General features: G+C 58.1%; 1 protein-coding gene across 2 annotated transcripts; it reads right to left on the bottom strand.

Moving 5' to 3' along the window:
- Positions 1 to 586: 586 nt before the first annotated feature.
- Positions 587 to 24,810, bottom strand: KCNN1 (potassium calcium-activated channel subfamily N member 1). 2 transcript variants are annotated; one of them, XM_042977329.1, is made up of 10 exons: positions 24,745 to 24,810; positions 19,766 to 20,248; positions 18,906 to 19,001; positions 15,978 to 16,396; positions 15,552 to 15,560; positions 13,024 to 13,165; positions 9,638 to 9,748; positions 8,896 to 9,023; positions 4,004 to 4,073; positions 587 to 1,250 (listed from the first exon to the last, which is right to left on the bottom strand). In XM_042977329.1, exons 2-10 carry the CDS (start codon positions 20,165 to 20,167, stop codon positions 996 to 998), a joined length of 1,632 nt encoding a protein of 543 aa, XP_042833263.1. In that variant the 5' UTR covers positions 20,168 to 20,248; positions 24,745 to 24,810; the 3' UTR covers positions 587 to 995. The 2 variants fall into 2 exon arrangements, with proteins under 2 accessions (XP_042833263.1, XP_042833264.1); XM_042977330.1 differs by lacking the exon at positions 15,552 to 15,560.
- Between the last annotated feature and the right edge of the window lie 1,362 nt (positions 24,811 to 26,172).

Below are 26,172 nucleotides of genomic sequence, written 5' to 3'. Positions count from 1 at the left end.
TCTGATTTTCCTTGTGTCCAGAACCGGGTAGGTTCTGGAGGGGAACTCCAGCCCGCCCCAAGCCCATCCCGGAGGCCACTCTAACCCGAGGATCATACCACACCCTCCCCCACTTGTACTCCCCCCCTCCAGCGCCCTCCACCGAGGTTTTTTCGCTTTGACCCACGGGGCCCCGAGTTTGAATCCCGACTCAGCCCTCCTCGTTCTGCAGCCCCAGGCAGGTGGCTTCACTTCTCTGACCCGCGGTTTCCCCACCCCACCCGGGCCGGGTTCTGGTGACGAAGTGTGGTGATTTACGTGATGGTCCCTGTCCACGGCAGGTCCAATGAACAGGGTGCTCTTACTCATGTCACCTTCCCCACCGGACCCTGGTCCACTGTGGGTGCTCCAGCAAAGTCGGCTGGTAGAATGGGAAGGATGTCTTGATTATCTGCTGCCTCCTGCAGGCCGGGGCTGGGTCCAGGGGGGACTGCCGCTGCTGTCCTCAGGAGGTGTACCCAGCTGAGCTCCGGCTTGGAGGGCCACCAGGCTAGAACAGTCATGGCAGGGGCTCGCCTAGACCCCCACATCCGTTCTGGGACCTGGAGTCAGGTGGCCACCTCCCATGTCATGAGTGTCCCCCAGCCATGCAAAACAGGCAGCAACTGGGTGGGTCCTGCTTTATTCAGAACTGGCAAGGACCCCTCTCCTGGTTGCTCAGTGCCCACCGGGGGCCTGGGGAAAGCCAGGGGGCCAGGGGACCAGAGGAAGCTCCTGGCTCCCCCCGGCTCCATTCAGGGAGGAAACGGGTGGTGGCCCACCCCTGCCCTCGCCTGCGGTCCGGCCCTGCCTTCTGCCCAGACGGTCTGGGTGGGGAGGGCCCTGGTCCACTCAGCCCAACTCAGCTTCGGCTCCTTGAACTCCAAGAGGCACCACTGTACAGGGCTTCCTAGATGGCGTGGACGTGGCGGCCACACGATGGCCAAGATTGAGGGGTCTGGTGGTGGGCAGGGTTGTCACCCGCAGTCTGAAGGGGCCATGGGTGGCCACCGGCACGGGGGGCTCCGGGCTGCCTGGTCCAGGGGTCCGGGGCCAGGCCGGGGAGGCAGGGGTGGGGGTGGCGGGCGTATGGCTTGGGCGATGAGGCCGGGCAGGGCCTGCAGGGAGGCGCCCAGCGCATCCAGGCGGCTTTCGAGGGCAGCCAGGCGGGCCTCAAGCTCCTCGTGCTGGGCGTGCAGCTCGGACATGAGGTCGTACATGACATTCTGAGTCTGCCAGAGACAGAGCGGGAGAGAGAGGAGAGGCCAAGTGAGAGAGAGGGAGGGCCAGGCGCAGAGATGGTTGACCAGCCCCAGTTGGGGGGGGGGGCCAGGAAGGCGGACCCAAGTGAGGGACAACTGTGAGGACATGGCAGGGCCACAGATCTCTTGCTGGGCCCCCAGAACTGGTAGAAGGAGAGACAAGAGGAGAGACAGGTCTTGGACGCCAGGCTGGGGGCCAGCAGGCCAGGGGAAGGTGGAGGGAGGTCCCGGGGCACAAGTGGTCAGAGCTGCCCTGAAGGGTTTAACTGGCCACCTGGACAGGCAGCCAAAGGGGGGGGTCTTGGGTGGTGCCTTCACCCAGGGGAACCACGGCCCAGAGGCCCGGAGGGGGTTTGGGGCTGACGCTGCTCCAGGCTGGGGCCATGGCTGAGAGGGAGGAGGTCAGTTGTGAACCGCCTCCCCGCGCCCCGCACTACACTGGGGACGGGACCACTCCAAGGATCCGACCCGGTCACAGACCAGGGAGTACAGCAGCCACAACAAGGCCATGGGATGTCCCCGCCGACTCGACTGCTCCCCACAATCCAGCAAGCAGGAGGCGGTTCTGCGACTGTCCACGTGGGCCATGGGAGGGGAGGCTGGCCACTCCACGTGGCGGGCCAATGCTGCCACCAGGTGGCGATAGAACATCGTTCCTCATCTCTAACCACAGCTAAGCGCTGGGCACCCCCCCCCGCCCCCCCCCCCCCCCCCCCCCCCCCCCCCCCGCAAGAGGGACAGCCACTCCCCAGCCACCGCCTGGGATGGGAGAATTGACGCCGAGGCGGGGAAAGAGCCCCCAACCCCCCTGCTCCATGGAAGGGGGACAGGATGAGGCATCTACCACGACATTTTGCTGCGTTCCACCCCTAGCCTCTCCCTTCCAACCTCCATGCCTCAGAGGGCCGCGGTCCCCAGGGCCAGAGGATAACATCTGGAGGCATCCAGCCCTCCGATGATTTTTTTTTTTTTTCCTGGCCTCTGAGGTTTAAATTTTTTTTAAACTTGGAATACGCATGTGACTTTTATCAGAGATACACAAATTAAATCAGCAACCTTGGGCAGGAGCGCATTAAAGTTTAATACTGGAAAACATCTTAACCTTGTTAAATTAAAAAAAAATCAGGAACCCATATGATCCAATCCAATTAAAGCCTTCCTTCAAAGAAGGCTTTGTTAAATGTACTCAGAGAGTATACTACCGTGATTGCAAGGTTTAAATAACTTTGAAAAATTCAAATTTCAGTCATCTGTACTAACAGAAGGAAGTGTGATAGAGATAATCCAAATTATAATATCTAGTGTCTCAAAGGCATTTCATATGTATTTATAGCCGTTATCTCACCCGACATCAAATTAGTTTGGCAAGGATTTTCCATATGCTTTTGGGACTATGTTCTCTCTACTACCAACGGAATGATTTCTTCAGGGTTCTAGAATATGTTTTTTCCTCCATAATGTTTCTTTCCAAATTAAGTTTATGTAGGTTAACATTATATCGCATTCTCTTGACCATGATGAAGAGAATGAGTCCGAAACGCTCTGGGTTTATAAGAAGCAGAATGGGACTTATAAGCATCTTCTGAAGATAATATGAAATTAACCTCAGACTAATTAAACTGATTCGGGGAGGGAGCCAATGAGCAGAGTTCACACATGAACTATTCGTGGAGGGTATGCCACTGCTCAGAAGGGGGTTCAGAGCAGTGTGCCGAATATTCAAAGAGCAGGACTTGCTAATAAGACCAACAAATAGATCGGTGTATGCCATAAACTGATCTTACAGAGCTCTTGCAACCAGCTTTAACTTCCTGAAAGATGTTTCACTGCCGTGCAAAGAAGCTCTCTGCTGCTGCTAGGATTTGAATTTCCAACCGTAGCAAAAGAATTTTGATTTTCTCTTGAATTTTGGAGCTTGGATGTCGATATGCCTAAAACACAAAGGACCACTTCACCAATGTGGCCCACTAATTAGATTTTTTTTTTTAATTTTTTTTTTTTAACGTTTATTTATTTTTGAGACAGAGAGAGACAGAGCATGAACAGGGGAGGGGCAGAGAGAGAGGGAGACACAGAATCGGAAGCAGGCTCCAGGCTCTGAGCTGTCAGCACAGAGCCCGACGCGGGGCTCGAACTCACGGACCGCGAGATCATGACCTGAGCCGAAGTGGGCCGCTTAACCGACTGAGCCACCCAGGCGCCCCTAGATGTTCTTATTAAAGGGGCGCCTGGGTGGCTCAGTCGGTGAAGCGTCCGACTTTGCCACAGGGCACGATCATGGTTCATGGGTTCGAGCCCCGCGTTGGGCTCTGTGCTGATGGCTCAGAGCCTGCAGCCTGCTTGGGATTCTGTGTTTTCCTCTCTCTCCGCCCCTCCCCTTCTCCTGCTCTGTCTCAGAACTAAATCAACATTAACATAAAAGATATCCCTTTAAAGCTATTTTACTAGATACGGTTTAAAAAAAAAAAAAAAAAAGCTGCCAACGCTAAAAAAAGTAGTTTACTTACAGATGTGGATTCCTAGCTTCTCTCTGACAAGCGGACCCTGTGGAGCCTTGCAGACCCGGCCTGAGTCCCCGTCTGCCCTACCGGTGCCTGCACTGTTCCTCCCCGGGCAGGAGGCGGGCTCTGTTCTTTACTGAATGTCTCCCATCCTCCTTCGGAGGGGCCTGACCACCCCCTGCTGGCCTGGGGAGCCACCCTGCCCAGCCCCGCCCGGCTCACCTTGGCCAGGTCGGCGAGAGTGTTGGTCTGGTCATTCAGCTTCCCCTGCTCAATCTTCACACTCCGGAGCCTGGGAGACAGACAGGGGTGTGGGTAGACAGGGTTGGTGGAGGCTGCAGGGGAGTGGGGCCCTTCATGCACCCACCCCACCCGGGGTCGCCTTGTGGGACATGCAGAAGGTGGGAGATGAGGGGGGAGGTAGGGTCGGGCCCCGTGCTGCGCATTCCCTCCTAGCACACATGGGGTAGCAGGGCCTGGCGGGTGGCTAAGCCACCCCCGACAGCGTCCACCTTCTGGCCACATCCACGCGGCCCGATTCAGGATGTCCCGGGAACTTGGACTCCCAGGCCTAGGTGAAGGCTGCACACGCTGGACACGTGCCCTGGCCACCTCCTGGGGCCAGCGGGCAGTGATCCGCCAGCGGCCCTGGGCGTGTCCCCTGCCCCGCGAGCACCATGCACCCCTCAACCCCTGGGAGAGACTTACTTCTGAGCTCTGGCAGGCCCCGGCAGAGCAGAGAGAAATCACAAGGCAATTTTAATCTCCGTGCGGCCGGGTGCCGCGCGCCCAACCCTGCCCGCCTCCCACGTGCACGACTCCAAGACCAGACTGGGGGCCCTGGATGGCTGAGGGGCTGTCGCCCTGACTCTGCGAAGAGGCCCAGCCTGAGTGGGCAGCGCCAGCCCCTGGGGGACGCATCCGTTGGCCCCCCCTCCCTCCAGCCGCGCCCACCCAGCAAATGCAGCTGCCTGCAGCCTTGCGGTGCCACGGTATCCCAGTCTGTGCCAGGCACCTGGTCCCAGAGGTGGCATTCAGTCCAGGGAACTATCCCCATGCTGTTTCCCAAGAATAACGGGGCTCCGAGAGGCAAAGCCAGTGCCCACCGGCACTTCAGCGGGGATGGCCATTTGAAGATGGAGGGCTGGGGAGATAGATCTAGAAGCCAAGGACCGCCCGAGGCTGCCAGAAGCTAAAAGCGGCCTGGAACAGATCTTCCCCTAGCACCTTCAGAGGGCAAACGGCCCTGCCAACTCTGATCTTGGACTTCCGGCCTCTGGAACAGTGAGATAATAAATTCTACTGTTTTAAACCACCCACTGGGTGGTACTCTGTTATCGCATTCCTAGCAAGTGCCCCCACGTCCCTCGATCTGTCCAGAGATCATGTCCGCCTTTTCACTGGCTGATCATACGGTGTTCCCGTCACGGAGACTCCCCAGCGCAAGACCCTGCCAAGGCTCCCTCATGCCCGCATATCAGGCCTCCAGTCTCCCTGGCATCACGCTCATTCCTACCTCCCCACCACTGCCCGGGCTGTGGACAATCCTTGCTATGCCCGCCCCCCTCCCTTTCGGCTTCCTAACCAAATCTCACCCACCCTTCAGGCCCTAGTTCCAACTTGTTCGGTTTCATCAGCTTTACGGGGCCATTTTTTTCTTTTTCTTTTCTGATTGGGAAGGGAGTAGGTTTAGGGGGACCCAAAGATTGAGTGAGGGGCGCCCGGCTGGCTTGGTCAGTGGAGTGGACGACTCTTGATCTCAGGGTTGTGAGTTCAAGCCCCATGTGGGTGATGGAGATTACTTAAAAATGAAATCGCTAAAAAAATTAAAAATGGGGGCGCCCAGGTGGCTTATTTATAAATAAACAAAGAAACAAACAAACAAATAAATAAAGAAGAAGGAGACAGTCCTGCCCCAGAACAAAGGGAAGCAGGTAACTCACAGAGCAAGCGCCTTCTCCTAAATTGCTACCCTCCTGCTTCCCTCCAACAACCTTCCGGAACCTCCCTTGGGGCAAAGTCCAGGACAGGGCCAATGTCTGTGCCCCCCATGCCTGGCACACCAGCTGGCATAGGAACTGCGTATACGGTAACCAAATGAACATATCGAGGGTGGTAATGACAACGTTGCTGGTTCTCCTGTTTAGAAAACACTGTACGGCAGGTAGGCGGAGGTGAATCCCCAGTTGTGTTCTATCCACACCTCATCCCTGGAGGAAAGGCACATTAACGACCATTGTCTCCACTTATAAAGATACAAAAACGAAGCTTGGAATAGCACAGTCGCTTGCCAAGGTCCCACAGTTAGGTGGCAGAAACCAGACTGGGACAACAGTAGTCAGTTACTAACTGCGGGAGGGCCAACGAAGAGGGGTCCCTGTCCTCAAGGGGCTTGGGGTCTTGTGAGATGGCACTGGACACAGTGAGGTTGAGTAAGTGTGGTACCAGCTCCTCTCCCTGCTTTTTAGATGATGGTGGAAGCAGAAGCAGAGGGCATCATGTGTTACCAGTATTTGTTCTGTGCCAAGGACCATGCCAGGCATTTCTGCATATCCTCCCATTTAGATCTCCCTGCAGTCTTGTGAAGTAGGGATTGTTATCAATTGAAACCCATCCAATTATAACAGTAAACACAATAAATGTAAATGTACTAAACTCTCTAGCTAAAAGACAAAGACGGTAAGGAGCCCGAAGAAACTCTGGGGGCAATGGATCTGGTTTTTTTTTTTTTTATCTTGACTGTGCTAATTGTTATGTGGATGTATACATACGGTAACACTGATTAAACTATGCAGTTTAAATAGGTGCAGTTGACTATAGTCAATTATAGCTTAATAAAGCTTTTTTTTTTTAATTTTTTTTTTTAACGTCTATTTATTTTTGAGACAGAGAGAGACAGAGCATGAACGGGGGAGGGGCAGAGAGAGAGGGAGACACAGAATCTGAAACAGGCTCCAGGCTCTGAGCTGTCAGCACAGAGCCCGACGCGGGGCTCGAACTCACGGACCACGAGATCATGACCCAAGCCGAAGTCGGACGCCCAACCGACTGAGCCACCCAGGCGCCCCCTTTTTTTTTTTTTTTTTTTTTTTTTTTTTTTTTTTAAGAGAGGCAAAGATTATTAAACAGGATTAAAAAGTTGAAATCCAGCTGGCTGAGCTTCCTCTCCTATGGCCTGGTCTCCTCATGGCCACACTCATTTACCTTCTGACATCCCAGAAGCTGGGCTGTTTCAGCCACACCCTCAGCTCTGCTCCAACCCAACCTTCCTACTCTACCATTGACACCAGGGTTCTCCATGCTGCCTCTTGTCTCTTTTCTCCACAGCTGAATCAGCTGCCTTGCTGCTGTACCAGTCCAGCCTCTAACACTATTCACTTTACTTTGTGACTCATTGGTCCCCGAGTCTGGCCTAGGAGCTCCCGGGGCAGGGAGCCATCTGATTTTCTTAGGGGAACCCAATCGTGAATAGGTTTTCCCACAACACGAGAGATGGGAATCCATGGGCTCATTCTGAAAAGTGCCTAAATATGTTTTTACTATTTAAAAAAAATTTTTTTAACGTTTATTTATTTTTGAGACAGAGAGAGACAGAGTATGAACAGGGGAGGGTCAGAGAGAGGGAGACACAGAATCTGAAACAGGCTCCAGGCTCTGAGCTGTCAGCACAGAGCCCGACGCGGGGCTCGAACTCATGGAGTGTGAGATCGTGACCTGAGCCGAAGTCGGCCGCCCAACCGACTGAGCCACCCAGGCGCCCGTTTTTACTATTTTAAATCAGGTACCACAGGACTCAGTTGTAATTTATATTTGTGTGCCTCACTCCCAGGATTTGGAGCTGTTTAAAATTCTAGACTGGGTGCTGGTCTCATACACCCTCAATGTGGCTACCGAACATTTGAAAGGTGGATGGTCTGAATAAAAATGGACTGTAAATAAATGTAAAATACACAATAGAATTTGAAGATTTAGCACAAAAAAAATTCTAAAATACCTGATTTTTTTATACTAATCATGTTAAGATAATATTTTGCATCTATTGCATGAATATATTAAAATTTATTTCACTTGTTTTCATTACTATTTTAAAATTTTATTATTATTATCATCATCATCATTATTATTATTAAAGTAGGCTTCATACCCAGAATGGAGCCCAACACAGGGCCCAAACTCACAGCCCCAAGATCAAGACCTTGATCAAGAGTCAGACACTGACTGAGCCACTCAGGTCCCCCTTTTTTACTTTTTTTTAATGTAGCTACTAGGAAATTTAAAACTATATAGTGGTTTACGTGATATTTCCAGTGGACAGTGCTTGGCATATGATAGCCTGGCCCAGCCCAACTCTGGCCAGCTACCTGTTTTGGGAAAATAAGGTTTTATTAGAGGATAGCCCACCCACTCCTCTTCACTGCGTTCCTGCGACAGTGGCAGAGTAGAGTAGTTGTGACAGACCGTCTGGTCCACAGAACCTGAAATATTTGCCCTCCGGCCCTTTATAGGAAAAGTTTGCCAACTCTGGCTGCACACTGGACTCACCCGAGGAACTTACACTTAAGCTCACGGTGCATCCCAGACTCTGCTGTGTTGGGTGCAGCCTGTGGGCCTTTTAGAGCCCCGTGGGTGGTTCCAGTGAGCAGCCAAGGTTGAGAACTACTTGACTAAATAATTCTCAGGACAAAGGGACAACAGAGGGAATCAAGGAATTTCTAGTTACCCCACATGATCACATGGATCAGGACACAAATTTAATTCGGAGCTTCCTGGCAGCCAAAGCAAAAAAGGGAAATTGCTTCATCTCTAAAAGGTAAAACAATTTTGGCTATTCTGGAGAATACAATATGCTTCTTGCCATTTATTTGGGGTGGGTTGCATGACTTATCAACGGTGATCGCCCTGGACAAGTGCTGGGCCCATCACCTGCCTCCTTCTGACCATCCCACCCAGCACAGACACTGCAAGCCCCAACCAACTGACCACCCGGCATGGGAGGGGCCGTGATGAGGCCATGCTGAGCTGTCTGGCCTGGCCTGTAGCCTCCTCCCGAGGACCACAGTTGCCTCCGCACCAGGTGGACACAGAAACGTGAGCGGGAAAGGTGCTGGACTTACTGATGGATGGCTTGGAGGAACTTACGCTGGTGTTTCCGAACCCGGGCGTGGTCTGGCTTCTTCACCAGCCTAGTGTGTTTGTAGATGAGCCACGTCTCCCTGAGAACGTTAGCAGCGGCATTTTTTACCTGGGGCCAGAAAAAGAACAGTTCCTCAAGGCAGGCAAGAAACTGTGGAAGGCTCTGGAAACTTCCGGAAACCTCCAGAAACTTTTAGAAACTCCTGGAAATGCCCCTCTGGGATCCTGGGACCGTAAGGCAAGGACATGTTTACGTGGCCACACCTGCACTGTGTGGGTCTGTCTGTGTGTGTGTGTGTGTGTGCACTTCATTTGTATCATTCAGCATGGGTCAGACCCTTTCTATACACCTTGCAAATGTTATATCAGTGAATCTACACCCGCTGGCATCTCTCTCACTTTACACATGGGGAAACTGAGGCACAGGGCGGTCGACCTGCCAAGGTCAGACAGCTTTTAAGTTGTACCCGGCTGCCTGGCCCCCAAATGCCTGCCTCTTGCTGTGTGGCTCAGGGCGGGGCTATGACCAGGCACACAGGTGGGCACCTGGGGCCACTGCCGCGTCTCTGTGCATGGTTCATGCACATTCACGTGGGCAGCAGAGCGCAAGGCAGGGCAGTGACCGGTGGGCATGTGCACATGCCTGGCACGTACAGAAGTGAGGTGGGGAGGGTCTGCCCTTGATGACCGAGAAGAGGACGTGGCTGTGATGGAGGTCTTTACCCGCTTGGTGAGCTGAGTGTCCATCATGAAGTTGTGCACGTGTTTCTCTGCCTTGGTGAGCTCCAGTTTCCGGGCCACCACGGCCACCACAAGTGCTGTGCAGCCGGCCCCCTGCATGCGGAGGGTGGGGAACACATCAGTGTCCTGCCCCATGTAGGTCCCGGGTCACAGGCAGGACACCCTCCCTCCTCCAGGAAGCCTGCCCTGATTCCACCCTCACCTTTACCTTCTAAGCCCACAGTGTTGGCAGGTCCCACCTGCTGAGCTCACTGACTCCCAGTCCCACCTGCTTAATATCGGTTGAATGTCTGGGGACTGTGTCCCACTGATGAGCTCATCTGATCCCCAACAGCCCTGGGAGGTAATACCACTCCTATCCCCACTAGACGGAGAGGGAAACTGAGGCTTGGAGATAAGAAAGGGAGAAGAAAAGGGCAGGATCTGCAGGTACGTTCAGAACATGGAGGAGGGAGGATTTGGAAAGCATTTCCCTCGAGGCGCTGGGGTCTGGGTGTTGAGGGCAGAGACCCAGACAACACGTCTTCCTACAGTCATGGCGGGGGTCAGTTGGCAGGGTGAGAAGGCAGCGTGAGTGAAGGGTCAGGCTGGCTGCCTGCGGTGGGGCATTCTCAGGTAGGAAGGAGCAGAGCGGAGGTCCCAGGAGGGGTGGGGAGTGGAGGGGAGAATGGTGGCCTCCCCGCCTGATGCAATCACACTCCCCAGGATGCCCTAAATGGCAGATCTCCTGGCTGGTGAAGGAGGTCAGAGAGGACTTGTATGTCTACTGGGAGCAGCCTAGGAGAGAGAGAAAGAGAGAGAAAAGAGCAGGAGCGAGGACCCAAGAGAGGAGAGGGCAGACAGGCGGAGGGGGGCAGCAAAAAGTGACGTGGGAGGGAGGGAGAGGGTCTGCCACCAGGGAGCAGGGGCCAGGGGCCAGCCTAGAACCCCCAGGAGTGTCATCAGCCCCAGAAGTGCCCGAGGCCGGTGACAGCAGCAGGTGAGGGCGGCCAGCAGGTGTTCAAGGCAGGTGGCGGGAGCAGGGGTGAAGGGGGGAGGCAGTTCCCCGCCTGCACTGAAGGCTGTTCCTGCTGCTTTCCTGCAAGCTGCTTGCTCCTGAGGCCATGACCTCCAAGAAGGAAGAAGGGAGAGTTCGGCCTGGGACACTTGGCCAGGGATGCTCAGTTCTTCTTAGGGATGGAAGGAAACATCTATGGGGAGGGGTGGGCCAGGGCCACCATCGGACGGTCCCGGGCAGGCCTGGGTCCCCACACGCCCCGCCAGGGCGACATGGGCAGGCGACATGGACAAGGTCGCCTTCTGAGCAAACCCTGACATGGGTTCCTGGAGTCTGTTCTCAGAAGAAGCCCTGTCAACTGGGGCAAAGAAACATCCTGGGCGGGGGAGCGCAAAAAAACACACAAACAAACGAAACAAAACCCTCCAGATGGAATACTACGCAGAAAGGAAAAAAAAAGACATCTGGTGGCTCCGCAAAATATAGCATGGAAACCACGTCCAGCAAAAGACGCCAGGCTCAGAGGGGGCCACACTGGGATGCCCTGAAGTTCAAGAACAGACAAACGCATGGCTGGTGAGATCCTGCACAGGGCAGTGACCGGGAGCGGACAGGCTTGGGCAAGGACGGCAGAGAGAGCCAAGAGGAGAGCTAGAAACCAGCCCAAGCGTGACCACCCGTGTGTGTGCCAGCAGCGAGGGCGGAGACGTGGCCACACAGGGAACTCATTTTCCAGAAGGAGCCATGTCCCAAAGAACGGGACTCGGCGTTTCCATTTTGTCTTGGGCTTTCCGGGTTTGAGCTCGCCTTACCTGAGTCCTTTTTTGGTTCTTTTGTAAAGTTCGTTTGCCTGTAGTGGGGGCTGGACTGTGGCCCGCCTTTAGTTTTTCCCCTTCGCCTCTTGCAAAGTAACACAAGCAAATAGGCGTGGTGCCATTTCACAAGAGGGGGGCCGCGTCAGCGCAGCCAGGAGAAGGGAGGCCCCGCGGTGGGGGCCCGAGGAGGACGTGGAGCCCCCAGCTTCTGCTCAAACAGCTTAGAGAGGGTGAGGAGAAATGGGGACAGAGCCGCGGGCCTCGGGACATAGTGACAACTGACCACGGTCTGCGAGCAGCGAAACAGGGTGGGCAGAGGCACCGTTAAGATGCTCCTTCCGTCTGCGGGAGAAAAGGAAACTCTTGTGGGGATCGTGCCCTATGTTTGCCAGAACGGAGGAGGAGTGGCCTGGCGTGGAACCTGGGGGTGGGATTAAGTCAGCTTCTTTGGTGCTACTTTGGTCCCACCGATGCTCACTGTTCTTCACAAATGAACAGGCTATTAACGGGGGCCTGGGGAGAGGAGTTCCCTATCACGCATCCGATAATCTGCAACCCAAAACACGGAAGAGCATTTGTGAAGGAGGTGGAAGCTTGGAGAAAGAAGGTTCCAGAAGGAGGGGATGAGCAGCAAAACCGAAGATGGGACCAGGGAAAGAAGGTGCTGGGTGTCAAAGGCTGCCCACACCCACCGACAGACTTGAGAAGTCTTCGGGGGAGAAGGGGTGCTGTCAGGGCCCGACGAGTCACAGGGGACGAGCTTCACAGCATGGGGGCTCAGTGGGGTGCTTGGGATGTCCCAAGAATCAGGCAAGGCTGGGGAAGGGAGCCGTGACGGCACAACCCAGAGGGTGTTGACTGGGTGTCCACAGCATTCACCGTTCTAGACGTTTCACATAAAGGAACAGACTTGAGGGGCGCCTGGGCGGCTCAATCGGTTGAGCGTCTGACCACGGCTCAGGTCGTGATCTTGCGGTTTGTGAGTTTGAGCCCCACGTCGGGCTCTGTGCCGGCAGCTCCGAGCCTGGAGCCTGCTTCGGATTCTGTGTCTCCCTCTCTCTCCGCCCCTCCCCTGCTCGTGCTCTGTCTCGGTCTCTCTCAAAACTAAAGAGAAACATTTAAAAAATTTAAAAAGACATAAATAAATAAAAAGGGACAGACTTGAGCTTCACGATGAACAGAGGAGATGGGCACCGGTTATAGCTGGGGAAACTGAGGCGTGGAAGCATCAAGTCCCTAGCCCTGGACCCCAGGGCTGTGAAGTAAGCAGGCTGCAGAGAATAAAGGGGCAGACAAACGCCGGGCTAACAGCGGACCACAGCATCCAGCCCTGCGGGGACCACAGGAGTTACATACCTAGGGCTGGAAGAAGCCAAGAAGACATGCCCCCCAGGAAGCCCAAGGCTGCAGATTTCTGAGTCACGGCAGGGGTAAGGAGGAGGGGGAGGGTGAAGGTGCAGGATGACACAAAGAGGAAGGGGCAGGCTGATGCATTACGGTTCACAATGGAGTGAGCTCCCCATCAGTAGGGGGTGTGCAAGGGCCCCCGCCCTTACCATGATGCCAGTGAGCAGGCACACGCCCTTCCCGCAGTAGGTGTGGGGCACCATGTCGCCATAGCCGATGGAGAGGAAGGTGATGGAGATGAGCCACATGGCCCCCAAAAAGTTGCTGGTCACTTCCTGCTTGTCATGGTACCTGAGGGGAGCCGGGGAAGGCCCAGTCAGTCCACACTGGTCTCTCTGCCTTCATCATACCCTCTGGTGCCCTGGGTCCACCCGGCTGGGTGGGGACCCTGACTACAAGCAGCGGACCACTTTGAGGGCTCGAAACGGTACCGCTGCAGGGAGAGGGGATGGTCAGCATCCTCCCAAGGGTACCGTCGGGCAGAGGGCACCCGCACTCTCCTCCCAGGATCCCTTCCACCATTCTCCCTTCACCCCCACCCCAAGCTGCCGCCCAGGATGTGTGCCCTCCCTGGCCCTGGTCCGGGGGCAGAGGGGTCCGGGTGAGGGTACGTCCACTGTGTCCACGCGATCCCCCTCCCAAAGACAGACGCACAGACAGACGCAGACACAGGTGGCCACGGGTGCCAGAAGCGGCAGGGAGTGGAGGTGAGGATTCAGGTGAGACATCGGGAAGAACTTCCCCAGCCAGCAGGGCTCCGTGAGGTTGAGGGGGCAGGGGGAGAGGGCCCCTGGGGGACACGGGTGGTATTCCAGGACTTGGGAGCAAAAGGGAAGTCAGTATGTGTGGGGCAGCACCGATGGTCCCCAAATCCCAGGCTTAGGGTTTGTTTGGGAGTTGGGGAAGGAGGCGGCAGCTTGGCACTGGGGGGAGGCTGGCGGTTAACTTTTTGGTATGGGGGGGGTGGGCCCCAAGGGACATGAATTCGTCCCTGGCCATGGCCAGCCCTGCGAACCCGGTCACGTGGGCTACAAACACGTCCTACCTACGGTCAGCCCAGGCCGGGGGTCAGAGGGGTTTAGCTCGAGGTTCCCCAGCCTGTGGAGCCCCTCCAGCTCAGGGAGCCCTTTCCTGATGACCCACTCTTTCCCAGGCCTCGGGCCCTGAGGGGGCTCAAGGTTAGAGGTCAACTGAGGTGGCGCAGAGGAGGGGGGACGCTGGCAGGGGCAGGACAGGGGAAGCTGGGGGGAGGGCTGCTCCAGGCAGACAGGGCTGGAGTCAGGGGCTCAAGAGGAGGCCATAGAAGCCCCCAAAGGAGGATGGGAAGGCTGGAGACCTTCTCGGCAGGTGTGGTGTTTGGGAGTCCCTGTCGGGATGCCATTCCAGGCCCCTCCTCCTGGGCTGCCAGTCTGCTTGCTGGGTGCGGGGGACCTGGGACCGAATCCCACCGAGGCATCTGAGCCCCAAGTTACCCTGGCTTCTGTCTCCCGGTAAACCAGCACCCCATACCAGCAAGTAAGACGAGCGGGAGGCCCTCCAGCAGCGGGTGGGGGAGCCCGGGGCCTGGCTGGAGCTGTGGTGGGTGCTGCAGGACCCCCCGGGACTACCTAGGACCAGAGAGTGGGGGACATGCGGGAGGCAGGGTGGGGGTGGGACAGAGCCGCAGGGGTGGAGCGAGGCAGGCGAGGGGGCTTCAAGCAGCATCATAGGGCTCAGAATTTAGGATTGGCTGCCCCCCTGGTCCTGCCCCGTTCCCTGCCCCAACCTGGGGACCCCTGCGATGACCTAGACTGCACCTCAAGGATGCCCGAGGAGGGGAGCCCCTCTCTCACTCCCCAGACCACAATCCTGACCCCGCCGTGACAGGGTAGGGGATGGGCTGTGGGAACTGGCATAGGGATCCAAGCAGGGGTCCAAGGAGACCCCGTCTGGTCCCAAGACGGTAAGCCTCGAGGACGAGAAGGGCTGGGCCCTCGCCCCCATGAGCCCCACATCAGGCTGAGGCAGGCGCCATGGAGGAGATTAAGGGGTGAAGACGGGGGCCCTGGGGGGACAAGTCCAGCCCAGGGACCCCCAGGAAGCCCAGTCTCAGCCCCACCTGCCATACACCCTTCCAGGGCCTTCCCCAGCAAAGCATGAGGTAGGAGAGGCTCTTTCCCAGCCAAGGCACCCCCACGTCCCGAGAGGCCCAGTGCAGACCCTCCTTTCCCGAAGCACCCTGTGGGTCTCAGGGCCAACCAGGAATCAGGCCCTCAGGAATGTCCCTTTGCCCCAGAGCCTCCCTTTCCCCGTCTGTAAGTTGGGTGAATGGCCTGCACCTTCCAGGGCTGTTGAGAACAAACCCCGTGCAGAGAGAGGAACTAAAGGCGGGGCCAGGTTTTATTTACTCCAGACCCACCTAACTCTCCCGAGGGGCTGTCCAAGTCCCCCAGGGTCAGCTGTCCAGACAAAACCCTCCCCAACCTCGGAGACAAGGACCTCCAGGATGCCCAGTGGACACGGCCTGAGAGCAGTCCTGGGCCTGACTCTGAACTTGCCTGCCCCGGCCCCGCCTCACCTCCCTATGCACCAACGCACCCCCCCGCCCCACCCCACCTTGCGGCAGCTAATCTTAAATTCCTGGCGGACAGGACGGCAGCGGCTCTGTGCACACAGCTTGGTCAAGGGTAGGACTCACATGTTTTCCCTACAGTCCGGTGGGGCGGGCGGAGGGGAGAAGGAGAGCTGGTTAAATTGTGGGGGAAACAGGCAGATGGGGGGCGGGGGGCATCCTGTTCCTGCTGCCTCCACTGCCCTGGGCCAGAGGTCAGAGGTTAGCTGCTCGCAGCGGAAGAGCTGGGAGAAAGACGAGCATGAGACCCGCCCCCACCCCACCCTGGGGGAGAGGCCTGGGGTCCCAGGGGGGTGTCGTTTGGGGTAGGGGACAGGATACACAGGCTGGAGTCCCAGGGATGAGGGGGCCGCGCTTGAAGGATGGTCACTGAGGCCAGGAACTGGGAGGGGGCGGGGGGTATCATGTGGGTCAGGGGCTGTGATGGCCAGGGGAGCCCTGGGTCCCCGCAGCCGCGGGAGGGCACGGTGGGCCCCGGGGCCGGGGGCGTACCTCTCACAGACCCGCACCGTCCAGGCGGCGACGATCCAGGAGGAGATGCTGAAGACGAGCAGCACGGTGCCCGGGCAGATGGTCATGAGTGTCTTCATGACAAAGCGTGTGTTGAAGGTGACCTTGTTGAGGGCGCCGATGCTGCGGCTGGAGGCATCTGTGAATATCTTGCTGTGCAGCAGCATGACGCGGCCCAACAGGTAGAGGCGCAGGAACATGGGGACAGACAGCAGCACGTCCACGTCAGCCTCGGCTGCGGACGGCGCGTACGTGAAGGCCAGCCGCGCCGTCCACGTGAAGCGGTAGTGACCCGGCACCGGGTGGATGGCGCACACGGCCAGCTCCAGAGAGATGAGGAAGACGCGCTCGCATGTCATGGCGATGCGCCAGTCATCCGCCCCGTTGTCCACCATGAACAGCTGCGGGGGGCGGGGCGGGGGGGGGGGGACAGGCGGCGGTGGGTGTCAGACTCGCGCCCGTGCCCCCTCAGGGAGGACCCCCCCCTTCCCCCCCCAGCCCTCGAACCCCTGGCTTGGCTTTTATGAGAAACACAGCCTCAGACGCGAAACTCCCTAGCTCTCGGGGTCAGCCACGATTCAAATTAAATGTGGGACGGGTGTTTCCCAAAGAAGAAAACACGGGGTTACCAAGGGCCTAGCAATCTCGTCCCCGGGGACACAGGCAAGAGAAATGAAAACGAGCACTGGAAAAAAAAAAACAAAAACAAAACATACAAAACAAAACAAAAGAAAAAACCAGCATTGGGACAAATCCTTGCACGCAAACAATTAACCCAAAGCGGAAACCACCCAAGCGTCCTTCAATGAACGAATGGGATCCTTCCAAACAATGGGGTATTATTCGGCCGTCAAGAGGAAGGGGCTCTGACACACGCTGCCATGTGGCAGAACCTCGAAAACATGCCGAGTCGAAGAACACAGGCACCAAAGGCCACCACCCAGAGCCGAGGGGACAACGCTGCCACCCCAGTGGGCTCGGAAACCGCGGCACTGAGCGCTCAGAACGCAGAGAATTTGCCTTGGGAGCTCTTTGACTTGCTCAGCATCTGCCAACTTTCCTTCTTTCAGATTTCCCTTCTGGAACAGGAAGGCCTATCCTACGCCTGTCCCACCCCTGCATCTTGGGAGACGGTGATTTGTCCGGCTCTCGGCTGGAGAATGAGGGGCACCTCAGTCTCACCCGTATCTGATACATGGATTTGGGAGTTGGTGCCGGAATGCCTTAAGACTTTGGGGCAGGCGGGAAGTTGTGAATGCATTTTGCATGGGAGGAGGACATGAACTTGGGGGATGGGCCCGAGGCTGAAATGTTCTGGACTGACTTGTGTCCCCTCAAAACTCATAAATTGAAGCCCTAACTCCCATTGTGACTGTATTTGGAGAGAGACACCCCCCCCCCCGCCGCTTTTTTTTTTTTTTAAGCAGGCTCCATGCCCAGTGTGGGGCTCGAACTCACGACCCTGAGATCGCGACCTGAGCTGAAATCAAGAGTCAGACATTGAACCAACTGAGCCACCCAGGTGTCCCTGGAGAGAGGGTCTTTAACGGAGTAATTAAGGTTAGGGGCGCCTGGGTGGCTCAGTCAGTTAAGCGTCCGACTCTCAATTTCAGCCCAGGTCACGGTCTCACCGTTCGCGGGTTTGAGCCCCCATCAGGCTCTGCTCCGACAGCGTAGGGCCTGCTTGGGATTCTCTCTCTCCCTCTCTGCCCCTCTCTTGTTCACCCCCCCCCTCTCTCTCTCAAAATAAATAAATGAACATTAAAAAAATCAAGGAAGTAATTAAGGTTAAATGAGGTCATAAGGGTGGAACCCTGCTCCCACAGGACCGGTGTCCTCGTAAGAAGAGGCGACTCCAGGGACGCGCGCACACAGAGGAAGCCGAGAGGACACAGGCGGGAGAAGGCAGCCGTCTGCAAGTGGAGGAAAGGGGCCTCAGCAGAAACCGACCCTGCCAGCACCTGATCTTGGACTTCCAGCCCCAGCACCCTGAGAACACATTTCCTGCCGTCTCAGCCCCTCGGCTGTGGTGCTCTGTTAAAGCAGCCGGGAGCACCCTCACACAGTGCTTCGGTCTTTTAGTGGTTGAATCACATCCCACTGTGTGGGTACACGACATTTTGTTGGGCCATACACCGGGGATCTGGGTTGTTTCCACTTGGTGGTACCCGCGAATAGGGCTGCTAGGTGCATACGTATACGAGTTGCGTGTGGATGTAGGCGGTGTAGGTTTTCATTTCTCTTGGATGCCCCCGGGGATCTCTGCAGGTGGATCAACCCAGGCAGGGATTTTCCACCACCCACCTCCCGTCAGACCACGGCTCCTTCAGGCCAGGGGTCCGGGGCCAGAGTCGGGAGCCAGATCTGACACCCTCTGGCATCCCCAGGCCCCGGTGCCAACCCCAGGTGACATCTGCCTGCTGTGACAGGCTGTGACAGCACGCCCTGAGCTGGGCTCTCCGGGGTCCATCGAGGTTTCAGTGAACTCCCGAAACAGGAGAACAGCCTCCCTGGCATGTAACAAATCTTTCAAATGCAGGGTCTAACCGAATAGGAACAGAAGGCTGGGGTCACAAACACTGGCTTCCAAGGCTGCAAAACCTCGGAAGACCCCCAGGGCTGCGAAGATGACTTATGTGTGCCAGACCCCAGCTCACCTCTGGCTCCCTCGTTGTCCTCTCCGCCCCCCCCCCCCAATAACCAATGAAAAATAAAACATAGACAAGTATTCTAAAGAAATTTAGAGTGATCTAAAGGGCATGTCTTCAGAGAGGTCTTTTTTTTTTTTTTTCTATAAAGAGGCTACTGGTCCTTTCATGTTTTAGGGGGCTGGGGTCCCAGGTGGCTGGTACGGGGAGGGGTCTCTGGGGGCACGGAGAGGGGAACTGCCCTGGCCAGCCCGCCACTGACCTGGATCTCCCTGGCGTGGTAGAGGACCACCAGGCCCAGCAGGATGACCGTGGAGAGGCTGATGAGGCATTTCAGTGCAAACGAGTATAGGGACTCCTGGGCGGAGAGAGAGAGGGCAGGAGGACAAGGGCGCTGGGGGGTGGGTGGCCCTCCTGACCCCCCCCACCTGGGCTCCCCCCCCCTCAGGAAGGAATGCTCCTGTCCCTTTCTCCTCAGGCCTGGGTGGATGGCAACGCTGGCCTATACTTCAGAGTTGATAAGGCCTGGCCTCCTAAAGGCCCAGCATGTCACAGCTGATAAGGCCTGGCCTCACGTAGGCACTTCACCGTTTAGAAGGCCTCGCCGCATCCCCCGGTGGCATTTCACAGTCTACCGGCGGACGTGCCCCGATCTCTCTCTCTCTGTCCTCACACACCCTTGGGTGGCACGAGGGGGCGTGCAGCCAGAGCTGCAGCCCAACCCGATCATTCTCAGGAGGAGAAGCTCTTTCCGGGCTCTGAGGCCCAGGCCTTCGCTGGGGCTCTCCTGTCCTAGGCCTGGACTGGGGGGCAGCCGCCACCCCCCCACCCCCACCACCCTTAAGCCAGGGTGTGGCCTCTTGGTGCAGGGCAGAAGGAATGGGCTGGAGCCTAACTCCCCCATGTACAGCCCGCCTGCAACCCCCACAAGGTAGACACAGTGGGAGGCCCAGTACCCACCCCCTGCCCTGCCTCCAGGACCCCCGCCCCCCTACTTCTCCAGCATCTTCCACCTGCTCCTCCTGGGGCCAATATGGTCCCTGAGCCCACGCCCCAGGGGCAGCGAGGAGCCACGTGGGCCCACAGGGCCTTCCCTGGGCCAAGGGGAAAGGCCACGCCTACCTTGGTGTAGACCCCCCAGGACAGCTCCGTCTCGGTCACCATGACGACAATGCCAAACATGGCGAAGATGAGGGCGTAGTCACTGAGGCGCTTCCGCTTCTCGAAGAGCGCCCGCCGGTGGCCCAGGCGGTGGCCCACGTTTGGGGTCTTCCCCAAGTCCCTCCTCCTGCCTGCCTCATCCTCTTCATCGTCTTCCTCCTCTTCTTGGTCCTGGGGCTGCCCCCGGGGACTGCCGGGTGAGGGCCGGGCTGGCTCGCTCTTGGCCACCACCACCTGGAGGCCCGGGCCATGTGGGGGCTGGGGGGGGTGGCCGGCCTCGGGCTCCGAAGGGTCTCTGCCCAGGGCACCCAGCCCGCTGCCCAGCGGCCGCCCCCCACAGCCATTGTGGCTGTGGCTGTTCATGACTATGTGGGTGCCGGGGTTGGGCTCGCCGTAGGCCACCCGGGGCCCGGCATGGCTCGGTGACCGTGCTCCTGTGCCGACCTGAGGGGCACGAGGGACACAGTCAGGGAAGGGCCTTGCCAACCGACCAGAGGGCAGGGACCCCTGTCCTGTCACCACCCCAAGACATTCTGAGGCTCAGGAAGCCCTGAACCCAGACACGTGACTGACACGTGGGTTGGCCATCTGAGAAACACCCAAGTCAGCCTATATTCCTCTCCTGCTCAAAACCCTCCCATGGCTCCCCAGTGCTGCTGCACAAAAACCAAAGACCTCACTGTGGCCAGGAGGCCCTCTGTGGTCTGGCTCCTACCCACCTCAACCCTCTCACTCTTCCAGGCCATCCTCTTCCAGCCACATAAGCATCCCCATCACCAGATCCTGACAAGCCTGGTCCAGCCTGGGGCCTTTGCACCTGCTGGGCCCTCTGCCTGGAACACCCTCTTATCGAACCTTTGCCCACTGGTTTTCTGTCTCCAAGTACCTAGAACAATGCCGAGCACTCAGCTGACACTCAGCAAACACTTTGGAATGTCTGGAGACAGAATGTGCTGGCAGGTTTGCCTGGGTGGACCAGAGGCCGTGTGTGTGGTCAGGAGGTGGTTCCAACCTGGGCTCGTCTCCTCCTGACCTTCAGGTTCTCGGGCAAGTTAAGCTCACCCTACTGGGCCTCCAATTCCTCCCCTAGAGCTGTCCGAAGGCCTGAACACACGCAAGCATGGGGTATCAGTGTGGGGACACGAGGACCGTGGCTGTGGCTACAGAGACCCCCAGCCCCCTCCTGCCTGCGTGGAAGGAGGTTTGTGATCTCCAAAGAGACTCCGGGACCAACGTGGCAACCCAGTATTTACCTCTAAGATCCCAGAGTTGATTCTGTAGGGCCTTGTGAGATGTGCTCAGCCTGGCCCTGTGACCCCGGGTCAGCCTCAGTTTCCCCACCAGGCTACCAGAGAGCAGACTGTCTGACCGCCCCGACATCCTGGGATTCTGCCCTTGCGTAGGGCAGTGTCCTCTGGCATCATGTTCGAGAGCAAAGACCCTGAGGACAGTGACCCATACAAGATGAGGCTGCCTGGAGTCTCACCTTCTGGGTCCCAACTTGCTAGACCCTCCCCTGTCCCACCCCAACCCACCATCTCTCCCTCCCTCCTGTGTGCCCCCCGTTGCCACTACGAGCTGATGTTTAGCGAACGTCTACAACACGCCAGGCTACGTCCTTCACACGAATTTGCTCCTTGATCCTTGCCAATACCCCCAAGAAGGGGTGCTGCGGTTTGGCCAGTTTTACCGGTGGGGAAACTGAGGCGCTGTGCCGTGAAGGGGCCATGTCCTTCTAGGGCAGATTCTGGACCGGGCTGCTTTGTAAGATTCTCTCAGCAGGAATCAGTGGGGCAGCGACAGGCAGTGGCCAAGTGCTGACCCCCTTTGAAAAGGCCAGCCTGGCATGCACAGCGGGCCCCTGTGGACCAGGGCCGGGAGACAGGGCTGTGCACACAGACAGGGTGCCTCTGCGGCCCTGCAACCACACTCTGGTGGTGGTGGGGGGAGGGGGGGTGACAGACACAGAAACTGTCACATAAAGACATGCCAAGATGACACCTTGTCGGGCACCCCCCAGACAGTGTCTGTCCCACTCACCGCATGTCCCCAGATGCTGGTGCCCGCGCACAGTAGGGGCACAAGAAACCTTCCTTTCGTGGCAGAAAAACCTCATGAGTCTTAGAACATGTCCCTTCCCTCGCCCCTCCATCCATTACCTCAACCAGGCCGGGGCCACCTGTGGCCTGACACGTTGGTTTATAAGTCCTGGCCTCACACGGGCTTAGCACTTCACGGTTTCTATGAGCTGGTCTCCTGCACGCCCCGTACTTCACGGTTTATAAGGCTGACCTTGGCCCCGGATCTCTCTCTCCACCTTCACGAACACTCAGGGGCCTTGCTACTCCCGGGCGAGGGCCCCTGCTCACCACCTGAAGGGCCATCAGCTGGCAGGTGGGGCCGGGAGCCTGTCACCAGGAGACACACAGCGATCGCAGACCCTGCTCTCTCCCAGGGGGTGAGGAAACCCCAGGCATCGCTCCTACCATGCCTCCTGAAAGCGCAGGGGGTCCTCACCCAGGGCTCGGGGGCACAGGCAGGAGAGGCGAGTGGCCTGGCAGACGGAGCCTGGAGGGGGTGGGGGTGTTGCAAACGACCTTCCGAAACGCACTTACGAAGATACAATTTGGGGATGTGACTCAGCCGCCCGACGCATAGGCCAAATTCAGCCGAGTGTCGGCCATGCTCCTCCTTGCCTGGCAGCCTCGTCCTAAAGTGCCCTGGGCAGGGAGGGGTTGGGGGGATGGGTACAGGTGGCTTCTGGGAGGGAGAGAGGTGGAGGGCCTTCCTGTGGCCCATCACCTTAACGTGCCCATAGCACTTACTGTGGGCTTATTGGGCTCTTTGTCAGAATTATCATGTTTAACCTCTGTTGCCACTAAGTGAGGCAGGCGGCATTCCCGTTCCCATTTTACAGATGGGAGACAAGGCTCAGGGAGGTTTAGCACCTTGCCCGAGGTCACAAAGTCAGGAAGGGAGCAGAGACGAAGTCAGTGCCATCTGGGGGGGGGGGGGGCAGAGGGTGGTGGGATGTGCCAAGTTCCCTCTTGACGAGCCTTCTGGGAAGGGAGTCAGCCAAGCCCTGCCCTTGAGGGGCCACAGAGCTCAGGACACAGGCACGGTGGGTGTCTGACCCTTCCTGTGACCTCAGAAGAAACAGGACAGAGTGGCCTGCCTGAGATTCCACAGAAGGGGGCAGCTGGTTTCTGCGGTTCGGGTGGGACCGGGGGGGCCCTGGGAGACAAGAGACCCAACCCCTTCCCAGGTATACCTTCCCCTCCCCCACTGCAATTAGGATCAAAGCTGGGGTCCCTGGAACCCTCAGAGATTCCCAAAGAACCAGGAGCCTCTCTAAAACTCTGGCCAAGGTTTGGATGTCTGTGAAAGGGTGTATTTTTCTGGGTGAAGGCCCTGGGTTCGCCAGTGAGTTCTAAAAAGTTAGAAACACCTCGTGGGCTGCATCTGGTTCGGAAGGTCCCTAGAATTGCCAAAATTACCTAATGTGTCTGGGGCATGAGCCCTCTGTTCACTGAAGGCTGGCATGGGAGGATGAGCCGAACCCCCCCCCCCTTTCACACCACCCCAAGAGACACTGTGGGAACCCGGCGGGCCACCCACGGCAGGGGGCGCCCAGGAGGACTCGAGGAGTGGGAGAACGCAGGCAGGTGGCAGGAAGCAGGGCGGCTGGCTTCTCCAAGCTTTTCTACTCAACAGAAAGACAAAGAAACTGGCCAGACCCCCCCCCAAGGTCCTCGAGTGAGCCCTTTTACAAATGACAAGTTGGTGCAGTGGCTGCCTGGGAGGGACCCTTGGGTGTCCCAGCCAGGATGAAGTCACTGCCCCCTCCTCAGCTGCCTGCCTCTTCAGTGAAAGGATGTCTCGGTGCCCGCCCCCCGCCCCCCCCCCCCAGCAGGTTGGTGGCCAAAATGGAAGTGAGATCTCACATGGCAAATGCTTAGCATGTGGCCGGGGGTACATCTGAGGAGGTGCTGCTGCCCATCCTTCAGAGCTGGACCAGAAGGGGCCTATCTCCAAAGCAGAGCCCCCCCTTGCGGTGAAATGCACATCCCACCGCTCCCAGGAACCGTGGCCAGGGCAGCACATGGCAGAACCTTCCAGGACGTGTGGGTGAGCTGTGTGGGGTGTGTGTCCCAGTGGAGGGTGCGTAAGGATCCTAAGACAACCCACCCACCAGAACTGTTTGCACCCTAGCTCTGCAGGGTGGATGGCATCCACTTGCCCTCCCACCCCTGGGCAGCCCAGGAGTGGGTACAGTAAGGCAGGCGCCGACTGCCCAATTCCCTTGGGCGCCGCCCCCCCAACCCCCACCCCCATCACCACCAGTCAGGAACCTGCCAGCGCTCAGCAGGGTGCAATTAGCCTGCTCTGCCCTCCTCGGGGCTGCCTCCACCAGCGCCCTCCACGCTGACCCCTCTCCATCGGCGTCTCCCGTTTGGCTCCCAGCCTCCAGCACTCACATCTGCAGCCTGCCCTCCAGGACAGCCAAGGCAGTGCCCTGTGTAGGGTACCCGAACGTCTGTCCGGGGACAGCTGAGAGACCTAGCTCCTTGGCCCCTGCATTAGGGCGACCCTAACGGCAGTATCTGGGAGCCAGTGGTGAGGGTCTCCTCCCTCCCGTTCCCAAGTAAGTCCCAGGTCACTGCCTTCACCCCAAGAGCTCCCCCCACCGTATGTATGGAGTTTAGAGACTCACTGCTGTACCCCGGCCAAAGTGAACCCAGTACCTTCCCCCTCCGGGATTGGGGGTCCGCGAATCTCCACTCGCTCAGGCAGTGCACAGACACACATTCCCTTCCTCTCCGTGTCCCCTGGGTTCCGGATCCTTCGGAGACCCTCCGTCCTGGCCCCTGTCCCAAACCGCGTCCCCCCTCCAGGACGTGCCTCCCTCTTTGGGCGCTCCGGTCCGTCCCACCCGGTACCTGCAGGGCTCGGCTCCCGTGGGCAGAAGAAGCTGGAGGGGAGAGGGTCCCGCGCGGCCGCAGACCCTCGCGTGGGGGCCGGGGCCGGGGCCGCGGACGGGGCGGGCAGCGGCCGGCGGGCGTGGGGCCCGGAGGCGGCCGGGCCGGGGGCGGCGGCGGGTGCATCCCCCGCCGCCCTGTCCACGGGCCCGGCCGGGGGCGAGCGCCCGCCCGGGCCGGGAGAGGAGGGGGCGGTGCGACGCGGACGGCGCCGCCGATTGGTCGAGCCCGGGTTGGCACCGCCCCCGGCGACCCCGCAAGCTCCGCCTACATTTAAAGATCCCACATTCCCGGGCGCCCCCTTCGGCCCCCAGCGCTCAGCTGGTCCTCAAACTCGCTCTCTGGCTGGGCGCAATGGAGGGGACCTTACTTAGCGAAGCGACAACTCCGGTCCCCGACAGGTCTCGAGAACTCCTAGCCGCCCCCTTTCTAAAATCGGGTCTTCCAACTCCAACCCTCCTTCAACCCCTCAAATACACGCATTTGCTGAGGGGATAACTTTGCAAAGCGACTGGACACCTCCGTCCTGAAACTACCTCCTCAGATGTCCTGTTTGCAGGATGTTGCCACGTGGAGGGTGCCTAGGACCCCGACGTGGGGGCTTCCAGGAGCTGAGGGGGTGCCTGCTAGGGCCATAGGTTCAAGGCCACCATCTTCGGGACTGAGCCCCCACCCCCATTTCTAACCCTTATCACCAATGCCAGGAAGACAGGCCAGCAGAAGCCTGCTTTGGGGCTGTCCAAAACCAAGCTCCTTTCTGGCACAGAGGGCGTGCTTGGGCGACTCATTCATTCAGCCTTGGGGACAGGGAGGTGGGGAGCCCTTTCCTCCTCCTCCCCCAGGCCTCCTAACTACCTAGGCCTCACCCTGTCCCAGCCTGGCTGGGGGTGACTGAGTCCAGCTTTGACACACACACACACACACACACACACACACACACACAGACACACACCATCTCTCTCCCAGTGTTTTCTTCCTAGCTCTGAGCTTGGGACAGGGTCAGGACATCTGATTGCTCGTCACTGCCTGCGGGCAGCTGATCTGTTTCCTCTGTGGTGTCCAGAAAATAGCTGGGCCGAATGAATGAATGAGTGGACGGCTGCCTGGGCAGGGGGTGGCCTCATGGGCCAGTGATGAGGCTGAGCAGAGCCAGGTGATGGCCTGGGGTCTGCAGACAGGTCTTCGGTTTCTCATCCCAGCCTCTTGGGGACACCCGGGAGAAGGCCTGGCTGTGGTGGCAGAGGAGGCCTGGGGACCACTCATGCCCTCCCATGTCCACAGGGATGCCAGGAGAGGGGACCCTAAATGGATGCATTCTCAGCCATGCTCGAAGAGCAGCCATCCCCTCTCCATCCCCCCATCCACTCACCAGGCCCCCACTCCAGGCCT

The sequence above is a fragment of the Panthera tigris genome, chromosome A2 (assembly GCF_018350195.1).
Source record: "Panthera tigris isolate Pti1 chromosome A2, P.tigris_Pti1_mat1.1, whole genome shotgun sequence".
Lineage (NCBI taxonomy): Eukaryota > Metazoa > Chordata > Mammalia > Carnivora > Felidae > Panthera > Panthera tigris.
The sequence above is the reverse complement of the archived record's forward strand: the minus strand, read 5'-3'. Positions and strand labels throughout refer to the sequence as shown.

Excerpts from the sequence above, each read along its gene's own strand:
- KCNN1 (XM_042977329.1), bottom strand. The coding sequence starts at position 20,167 with ATGAACAGCCACAGCCACAATGGCTGTGGGGGGCGGCCGCTGGGCAGC. Across the intron at positions 9,749-13,023 it reads GCCTGCTCACTGGCATCATG|GGGGCCGGCTGCACAGCACT; the intron begins GTAAGGGCGGGG and ends CTCCGCATGCAG. Across the intron at positions 1,251-4,003 it reads CTCTCGCCGACCTGGCCAAG|ACTCAGAATGTCATGTACGA; the intron begins GTGAGCCGGGCG and ends TGTCTCTGGCAG.